Below are 10,159 nucleotides of genomic sequence, written 5' to 3'. Positions count from 1 at the left end.
TTGCTGGGTTTGTCCATTTTCAACCCAACTTGGGTTGTTTTTAACCCAGCATTTTTTAGAGTGTGGAAATACTGGAGATACTTTCTCATGCTCTTTACTAATTCTCTTTAATGAAGCAATATATTATTCTTTTCACGTCGTTCACAATATGTGTGCACAAAACCAGTTTGATATGATCCTGCTGTTTATACACTCTAAAAAATGCTGGGTTGTTTCAACCCAAATTTGGGTCAAATATGGACAAATCCCGCCATTGGGTTAATTTTTTTTTTCAATTAAATTTTTAACCCAGTGGCTGGGTTTGTCCATATTTGACCCAAATTTGGGTTGAAACAACCCAGCATTTTTAAGAGTGTATGAACAATATTCAATCTGTACCAAATATCCATGAATATATATGAATTTAGTTGACAGTATACAGACAAAAACACACACTAAAGGACCAATCATTGAGTTCATTCAAGGTGTTTAATTAAGTCATTGTACACAATCCACAATTCAGAAACATATAGAAAGAAAACCTTCAAAAAAGGTCAGTTACAAAATAGAAATCTGTGCTCCAAACAGCAGATTTCCTTGTGGAAATTAGAAACAAGTAAGAATTGTTCATTTGGATTAAATTCAGCAAAAACTGTGAAAGAGATCAAAACAGGGCTGAGAGATAGACTTGACAATTGATGTACAGCTGTCAGTAAAATTGATATTACTTAAGTATTTTAGCAGCACCCATTTGATATTTCAGGAACATCACATTTTGCACAGAGTTGAACACAATTGTGCGTTGACCTTTGCCTATCGTTTCCACACACAAAATAATAATAATAATAATAAAAAAAATGAAATAAAAAAAAGAAAATAGGACTTAAAAGAAGATAAATTAATAAATCCTATTCAGTGCACGCAATCTAACCCATTTTAATTAGATAAAGTAATCAGTTTATTTCATGGTGGATTAAAGGGTTGCACATTGTAATCTCTGAAGGATGTTCAGCTACAGGTAGCGGCGTTACCCTTTACCATATGGCATATCACAAGTCTAACATCTGATTTCTGAATCTTTTAATAACCGAAGAACTGTTGCTTTGTGTGAGGAAAAACAAAACAAAACAATATTTTTTAGACCTTTGAATTGACTAAGCATCGCCTTAATAAGCAACTGTTGCCATATTATCAGTCAAGCTTTCACTCTTTTAGGTCTAAGGAAGTCATTTGTTTGAATATTTCAGACAATATAGAACAAAACATTGTTGATGGGGCAATTATTATTATTATTTAATTTTGATTCACAGATTAGTTTTTTTATCATATTACTGCATAACTTCATTAAAAATATTCAGTATTCAGATTCATTCATGGGATGCTCTGTAAGGCTTCTCTAACCAAGCAATGGGGCAAAGAGTCAACAGTATTTTTAAGAGTCACTTGTCTATCATGTTTCATATGGCTAATTACACTGATTGCGATGAACTGAAGAGTTGTCTGCAGTTCTTCCCTGGTTAGCAGAACAGGCCCTGATTTCTCGTGCTGCTCTCTCTCTCACTGTTGGTTTTTAGGATTGGTGCCTTTGCACAGATCCTGAGTTATAGCGGCATGTGTTGATGTGATTTGTCCTGTGACAGTGCAGGTACGAGGGATGGATGACTCGCCTGCCCTTTTGCCTTTGCCAAATGCTAATCCTGTATTTATACGAGCATGTAAGCAGCTGGGAGTGATTAGGAGCGGCGACTCTTCTTATTCCTGAGAGATTAGTACGGCTTGTGCGGCGGGTGTCAAACAGCCCTTGCAGCACACGTGGAGTTGTAATCGATTGAAGCTCCACTTAACTATCATCCCAGACAAGTTTTGTACTTAAAGAGAAAGGAAACCTACATATATGAGGGTTAGAACTGAAGGATGGCTTTTTGAAGCAGTTTAGAAATACAACAGTGGTTATTAAGAGAAGGACAACAGATTAAAACCGCATAATCTCATTTAACTGTCCATGCCGAAATGAGGGATTCGCCATGAGCCAGAGATTTAGAGGAAAACCTGGGTTGGTGAAAGTGTGGCTGGGACATGGGCTCTGGTGACTGTGGGTGCAGTGATTTCTGCCAGACACCCAGAGAGCATTCTGGGACATTTAATGATCATTCAAAAGGGATTAGAATGAGATTAGGATGATTCTTTTTCCTGAGCTAAACGGGAATGAACTTCACCCTGTTGTTAAAAACTAATACTGTACGTAACAATGATAGAGACACTGCTGTTTACATTTTTTGTTAAATATTTTAGTAATGAAATTTGAAGTAAATGAGAAATAATGCAAAGGAAAGTAAATTTTCAGAAATTTTGCGCTTTCTTGTGCTTGAATGTTAAAATGGTCCTCCTATGAGGTGTCAATCACAGCAACGGCCCCCAGCCAATTTGAGTTTGAGACCCCTGCTTTAAAAGCATTTGTGTGAATAAGAGCGTGGTCATATCATGTAATGCTAGCCAAATTATGACGAAAAAACAAATTCTGCATTGACTGCAATGCTATCTCACAACTAATTCGTACGTATTTTACGAGGTGGCTAATTCATTGAATACATTTTGTCTAAACCCCAGTGACGGGTAGGTTTAGAGGCGGGGTTAGCAGTTGGTCATTCGTACAAATTCATACGAATTTGGCAACTCGTAAAATATGTACGATTTAGCAAAAAACGTACGAATTCGTACGAGTGAGGTCATATGAATTGCCATGAGATCGGGTTGGTTAATTGCACTAATTTTTGACACGATTAAACTGATTAAAACGATTAAAAGATCGACAGATCGATAGTAATGAATCAATACAACAGAGTGAAATTCATTCCCGTTGATTTCAATGTTGTTTCAGGACAACGATGTTGATCCAGGAACATTTTGTACTTGGTGAAATCACGTTCACCGTTTAGTGGTAGGGATAGGGTTAAGACTAAATTTTCGAACGGGAATGTTGTTCCAGGATCAACAACAGATGTCTTTACAAACATAATAAATATGTCTATATCTTAGCAAAATCACTGGGTAGAATGACTGCTGTAAAAATCTTTTGGCACTGCCAGGAGAGACTAGACTGATATTTGAGCATTATTTTTTTCTGTAATGTATACATCCTGAAAACTTGTTGGTAAAAGATTCACTGGTATCAAATAATTCACAATTTATCAATAGTTTCTGTTTTAGAGCTCTATAAAACATGGGCAAACTTTCAACTGGCTTTTGCAAAGATATTGTACACTAAACATTAATTGTAGAAACACTTAAAACATGTCATTTGAAAAGGTAATTTTAAAAAAATCTGACACCTGAGACATTTTTTCCCCACATGCACTGGTCCACTATGTTTTTTGGGTGTTAATGACTTTATGACCGAAATGTCAGCAGTTAATATATCTTTGCCAGTGGCAGTAGATTAACATCATATTGTCAATTAAACAGCAGGCTGGTTACTTACACATCAATTATGTCTCAAAAACACTTTTTTTAGATGAAAAAAGTTATTTACAAAATCATCTGGCAGTGACTACGGGATGCATCTAACCATAAAAATACTTCCCTCATGTCAAAAGTTTGTGCTGAAAATCAAGTGTTGCATACGTTTGTAACAAGATTGCAGTCTGTGTAGTTTTTAAAAAAAAAACCTGCTATAGTCTTTTGATTCAGTTTTGGCCCATTAAAGCCTCAAGAATTTGCTACTTTACCCAGTTTACTAATCTAACCATGCCGTTTACTCATCCCTGCTTTTCTGTTTCATAAAAAAAGAGAGGGAAAAGAAGAACAAAAACATGCTTTCCATATCAGTCATACATGCTTTTCAGCAAACAACTCATTCACTGGAACCCATTAGTTATGAAGTTGCATATAACTTTGGCAAGTAAAGCCATATTTTTACTTCATCTTAATTCTGATCTTTAAATACCCCCTGCGGTATCCCTGTTAACCCTCATATTACAGCACAGTATAAAAGAGTAACACACATAAACATAATTCACAAGCTGGAATAAATAAAAAGAGAAAACAAAATTTGTCTAGTTTTTAAACTTGGATATAGGATTTATAAAAAATAGACTGAGGAGAAGAGTGGATTAATGCAAGCACATTCTCACTTGGGGAATCAATCTTCATAATCTCTGAACTGCACTTGAAAATAATATGCTTGTAAAAGTTGCCCTTTAACGCTGCATAGTTACAGAGGTTATGATTTTGGTAGAGTTACTATTTTTGTAGATAAGAATAAAAGAACTGGAATTCTTGGGAGAAGGTACAGTCTAAGAAAAGAGATATAGGATTGGTCCCAACAGCGTAGGCATGCATTTCCTTTTTACCCCACACAATAATGGCTATAGTCCCTTATAATTTACATGTTAAACCGAACGAACTTGAGATTCAAGTTTGTTCAGCCGTAGCACAGTATTATTATTTTGTTGTTGTTGTTGTTGTTCTGATTAAGCTGAACTAAAATTGAGTTTCTTCCTAGAGAGATGCACTGCAAAAATAATTTTCTTAAAAAGTATTTTTGTCTTGTTTTTCATCTAAGCTTCCTTAAAACAAGATTAATTTACCCATGAACCAAATTTGGTTAAGATAAGCAGACTTCTGACACCGTGTCCTAACAGGACGCGACGAAATAAAAGGTATATTTCCAATATTAATCAAAGTTTTTGTTTTAACTAGCTGCGACGGCGACACGCGATGATTCTATTTTACAAACGGTTTCTATTTTTCTGCGACGTCGCAACTGGAACAACAACACAAAGTGTGATAATGATAATCTCAGGTACTGTTTATGTGCTTTATTTAATGTTAAAAGCATCTAATGTTTGAATATTATTTTATGTCATAGCCATACTGAAAGCAACAATGGACAATTCACCTCAGATCTTCGAAATAAAAAAAAGGAAACAAGAACGTTCAAACTGTCAACTCATTGTGAACAGACAAGTGTATTCTATGACAAAGATTGTTTCAGTAACTCAGTATGTATTTTTAATAATGTTAAAATGGTGTAATTTTCATGAATTTGGTTATGTACTTATCTATCTGCCGGGAGCTTGCCGAGAGAGCCCGCCCATGCGCTCTTCTGATTGGCTGTGATTTTTGATTGACGTTATCGCGTCTCATAGTCACGTCGTGTCTGGTGTGGACAGACAAATTGTTTATCGCTGGAATCTTATCGCATCGCATCTGGTTAGGACACGGTGTTAGAATACATCTTTTTATATTGCATTGGCATTTATTCCAAACCTCGCTAAATTCCTGTTAGATTTAGCTGTACGTTACAAAAATACTGTTTAATAAATAACTTTTGATACACAGCAGCCAAAATTAACTTTTGAATCATGCTGGCAAATGGCGGGTGAAAATGTACCAGTCCTAAATATTGGTTAATGGCCATGGAACTGTATTTGCAATTGTTTTTTTAAACAGTTTGTATATCTTTAAATTGCATCATCACTTCATCAAGGTTCAGATTATTGCAGTCTGTTGCAGTCCCTAATAAACTGGTAAGCAGCTTCATTTATGTACTTTCCAATTGCATTTGCAGCTTTATGAGAGTTAATTTTGGACCCTGGGCGTAAATGTAAGCATAGAAATCCTGGTTCTTATCTTGGAGACGACGGAGTTGTACAGAAAAGTCTGCATTTGCTTCTGAGGTTTTACGGATCATTTACGAGTTGTTTATATTTGCAGTAAAACAAATGTGAGGCCTCTTAAACCTGACCCATTTTATACCTCTCATTCAATTTAGATGTGAATGACAATATCCATCCTCACACTGACTTCTGGCCTGAATCAAAATTTGTGGCTGAACTACACTTCATGTCCAGCTAAACATAAACACACACTTTCCTGTGAAAGATTTTTCTATAAGACATGCCTAAGTCAGGACACATTGTGTTCCTCTTAAAGGGCCTCTGCAGTTTCCTCTCTTTCTCTCTGCATCTTCTCTGTCAGTGTTTTCTGCCTCTGCGGTATGTCAGCGAGCTGGCCCGTGTTAGTTGCACTGTGTTCTGTCTACACTGGGTTGTTTCATGTGCACGTGCAGAGGTTAGTCAGGGCGGTGTAGGCACACGTACTGTCTTTAGTGGGCCTAAGCTAGTGCTAATATTGGCTGAATGACAACTCAATGTAATTTGTGTGTCTTTGTTAGAGACGTTACACCCTGCTTTATCCCACACTGTGTAAACAAAGGCACACAGCTACATACACGCACATACTCGTCATTGATAGGATGGACCAATTCAAAAGGCTCACTTTTGTCCACAATGTCCTTCCCAGAGTGAGTTTCTCCTTTTATCCACTCTTCCCATCCCACAAAGTGCAATGCATACATATTTTTTCTTCTTTTCTTACTAATAAAGGCATGCCGATAAACACGTGACAAGAATAAAAAGCTAATAAAAACACTGTAAATTGTTCCTTTTTCCTAATAACACATACTGAACATCAATTTTCATTTCAAAAGTCATTTGACAGATAAAGCTTTGTAAACATGCCTTTGAAAGATACCTTTATGCTTTTTTTGATAATAAATTCATCTGATAGAAACATCTGGATACATAAACATTATTTTTTTCAATCCTTTCTACGGGTGTCCCCACCAAGCATCTACATTATCATAACAAACAAGATTTCCTTTGTTAATCACATTCACCAGCAATGGTGAATGTGATGCTGCCCAGACAGCAACATAATGTTGGCCCAGATCCGGTCCACATCTGGTACGTGTGGATTCCACGTGAAACAGATGTGGGCCGGATCTGGGCCAACACTATAGCCGTTTTTCCACTGAAATTACCCAGAACAATTTGTCCCAGGAACTTTTTTCCCCAGACTTGTTGCTGTCTGTGTTTCCATCGCAGTCTAAGGTCCCGTGACATGGGACTGCGCGTGACTTTCCAGTTCCCGCTGGATTTCATCCTCTGAATATAAGCTTAATAAAGCCTGAACCTTGTTGTTAGTCCATCGGTTGTATTTTTAAACTCCATTGCTGATTCGAATAGCAAACAACTCTTACTGCACGCACCGCAACAGACTTTTAAAAATGGTGGCTGAAATAAATTGCTGTGTGGAGTCAACCAATCAAAATGCTGCGTGAACTCAACCAGTCAGCATTTTCAGCGCCCAAGTCCCACCCCTGAAATTTCCTGTACTTTGAAAAAGTACAACCTCGTGAGCAGGGACTTTCTGAGGGGGAAAATTTTACCTGTAACTTCATTTAGACCCTGGTTCCTGCAGTCGAAACACACCGAATACTACCTCAAAGTCCCTAGTTCCTGGGGAAAGTTCCTGCACTGGAAACGCGGCTAATGTTGCTGTCAGGGTGGTTACCTTGCATATTTTTTTCTGGTGAACAGCACTGGTGCATCTGAAATCGCATACTGTCTTCACTGCCATTCATAAATCCTGTCCTGTGGCCTCATGGGATAGTAAAGTGTCCATCGAATGCGCACTTCAGAATCTCTCCGGATGTAGTAGGTCATCCAAGGTCTTTCCAATACTATGTATTTGGACATACTACTCTTTTGGCTTACTATTTTTTACATACTATATAGTAGGGAAGTATTCGATTTCAGACACAGACCATGGCTATGCTGCTCCACCAGCTAAACCAGCAATAATCAACATAAACCAGCCTTGGACCAGCGTGGAAATTCTTTTCAGCAGGGTTGGTTCCCTTTTCCAATAAAGATAAATAATCTAACGTTGTAATAATCTTTTAACTATATGTTTTAAATAATAATCTGAAAAACCAAAAAAACCAAAAAAACAGTCATTAAGTTGATGGCACCAACCTTTTAAAAAAAAAACATAAAATGAACAAAAAAGGAATCTGCAGTCTCTAAATTCTTTCAACTTTGGTCACATACAAACATATAAACATTCATGCACCACAAGAGGGAGGAATACTTGACTGGAACACGTAAGAGTGGGTGTCTTTGTGGAAGGGCACAATTTGCGCAGAGGTAATAATCATCTCCTAGTCTTGCACGACAACCAGAGAGAGATTACAAAAAAGATGCTAATGTTTGTTCAATCATATGTCAAAGTGAAGGTGCCACTGCTGTAACAATGTTTATATCTCACCCGTTGTTTGTTTTAGGCCGATTCACTGCCAGGAGAGCAAACCTAAACAGTATTCCTCTTCTGGCACCATCTCAGTGACAACGGTTGATAAAACTGGGAGGTTAAAGTCATGCTACGCTCTCCTGCTAATTCGTTTTTCCTCTTTCCTCAAGATCTTGAGAGTGAGAAAAGTGTGAAAACAATCCCACATTCTTTTGTTTCCATAGCATTCTGTGCTCCTAGCAGCATACCTCACGATTTTCACCCTTCCGACGCTTGTGCACAGTTTGAGACTTTCCAAAAATTCCTCCTTCACGCCTCGTCTTCACGTGCTGTTCCAGAAGCCTAACATAGTGCAAACTTCCTCAAACATTGTCATATGCAATAAATAGGGAGGGAGTGATTTGCGGAAAAGAGGTGTGGCTATGTGGAGCCACTCCCTCTTTGCCATTATAAACATTTGCACAAGTACCATAAGCGCCTTGTAATTCTTCACTCCACTCCTTGTGACGCCATATTTGGATGAATGGAGATCAGACATAAGCGGACTCACTGGACTGGGTCCTGCCCAGGTTTGGCGGTTGTGACAGGTGGGACATGTCCTTTTTACGGATCTCACAGATGGACTTCCTGCGGGCTTGCACACCTCGAATGGCAGCCTTGATTTTCCTCCAGCCGAGGTGGTTGAGCTCTGCAAGGTTGAGTACGACGCAGATTCCACTTACAGCAAACATGAACACTAGAAAGACCGTCTTCTCAGTGGGCCGTGATACGTAGCACTCCACCTCCTTCAGGCAGGGGTAGCGGTCACACTCAAAGATGCCGGGAACACTGAAGCCATATAAAAAGTACTGCCCCGCCAAGAAGCCGATCTCCAGTGCATTGCGGAACACAACCTGGATTATGTAAAAGCGAGAGATTCCCTCTTGTCGGCGTACCTTGGAGCTCCTGCCATGCAGAAGGCCTCTTGGAGCATTTGGGATCTCCTTTACCTCCAAGCAATCAGGTTCGTCCTTTCCGCCACCACTCTCAGAATGCTGCACCAAAATACCATTAATGTTGCGTAGTTTGCGGGTACCCTCACGACTATAGTCCTTCTCCATAATTGGGTAGAGGAAGGAGTAGCGACGGTCACGCTGTTTGGCCGACTGGTGTACTGAATAGGTGATGAAGCACAGGCTGGGTGTGCAAACAAGGATGATCTGGAAGACCCAGTATCGGATGTGGGAGATGGGGAAGGCCTTGTCGTAGCAGGCCTGGTTGCACCCAGGTTGGAGGGTGTTACAGATAAACATGGTCTGCTCATCCTCATAGACTGTTTCTCCTACAATGGCCACAATCAGGATACGGAATATCACCACAACTGTCAGTAGAATCCTGCAGGAGAGAAAGAGAGGGACAATTAGATGTGTGATGTGAACAAAGCACACACACACACACACAAAACCTTCCAATGACGTAATTTGTCCCTTATTTAGGCTACCAGCTAATTAGCATTGCAGATGTTCGCATTTGCTATTCAAATGTGCGTTTTCACTTTCAAGAGCAACTTTGCACATTTAATCAAGAACTCTAATTTTGAAACAATTCTATTCTCTCAAGCTCTAATTATAGCTCCTTCTGCGCTATTAAACTCTGTTAACATGGTAACCTGCACCGCTGGTACAGTAACATGTGGCAATGCTAGTCTCTGTAATGCTCATTAATTTGGTAGCATGATGGCAGTCAAACCTGTTCTCTTTCCCATAGCAACAGTTTAGACTTTACACCTCAGTTGTCAGGCTATTTCTGTACCAGTGTTTGACTGAGGGAAAGAGAGAGATGGACAAAGAGAGAGATTACATGTGTTTGTAAGGGAAGGCAAGAGTAAAACACAAAGTGAATGTGTGGATCAGTGGCTTTACACATTACATTGAAGATGACTGGCTCTGTAATATAGGGCAGCTCATTTATATAGGGTATTTGCATATTTCTTTTTATGTTCTGTAATCTAGCACCTGTGGACAGTGTTGGGAGTAACACATTACAAGTAACAAGAGTTACATCAGATTATTTTTTTCAAGTAACTAGTAAAGTAATGCATTACTTT

At 38.7% G+C, this 10,159-nt stretch overlaps 1 protein-coding gene across 2 annotated transcripts in view; it reads right to left on the bottom strand.

Moving 5' to 3' along the window:
* Positions 1–449: 449 nt before the first annotated feature.
* The window catches only part of LOC127496274 (gap junction delta-2 protein), a 40,246-nt gene continuing 30,536 nt past the window's right edge, over positions 450–10,159 (bottom strand). For both annotated transcript variants that reach the window (XM_051864080.1, XM_051864081.1), the window contains exon 2: positions 450–9,447. In XM_051864080.1, coding sequence (XP_051720040.1) covers positions 8,604–9,447 — 844 coding nt within the window. In that variant the 3' untranslated portion in view covers positions 450–8,603. The remainder of the gene's footprint in view (positions 9,448–10,159) is intronic.

The sequence above is a fragment of the Ctenopharyngodon idella genome, chromosome 15, assembly GCF_019924925.1.
Source record: "Ctenopharyngodon idella isolate HZGC_01 chromosome 15, HZGC01, whole genome shotgun sequence".
Taxonomy (NCBI): Eukaryota; Metazoa; Chordata; class Actinopteri; order Cypriniformes; family Xenocyprididae; genus Ctenopharyngodon; species Ctenopharyngodon idella.
Note: the sequence above shows the minus strand (reverse complement) of the source record. Positions and strands in the feature narration are given on the sequence as shown.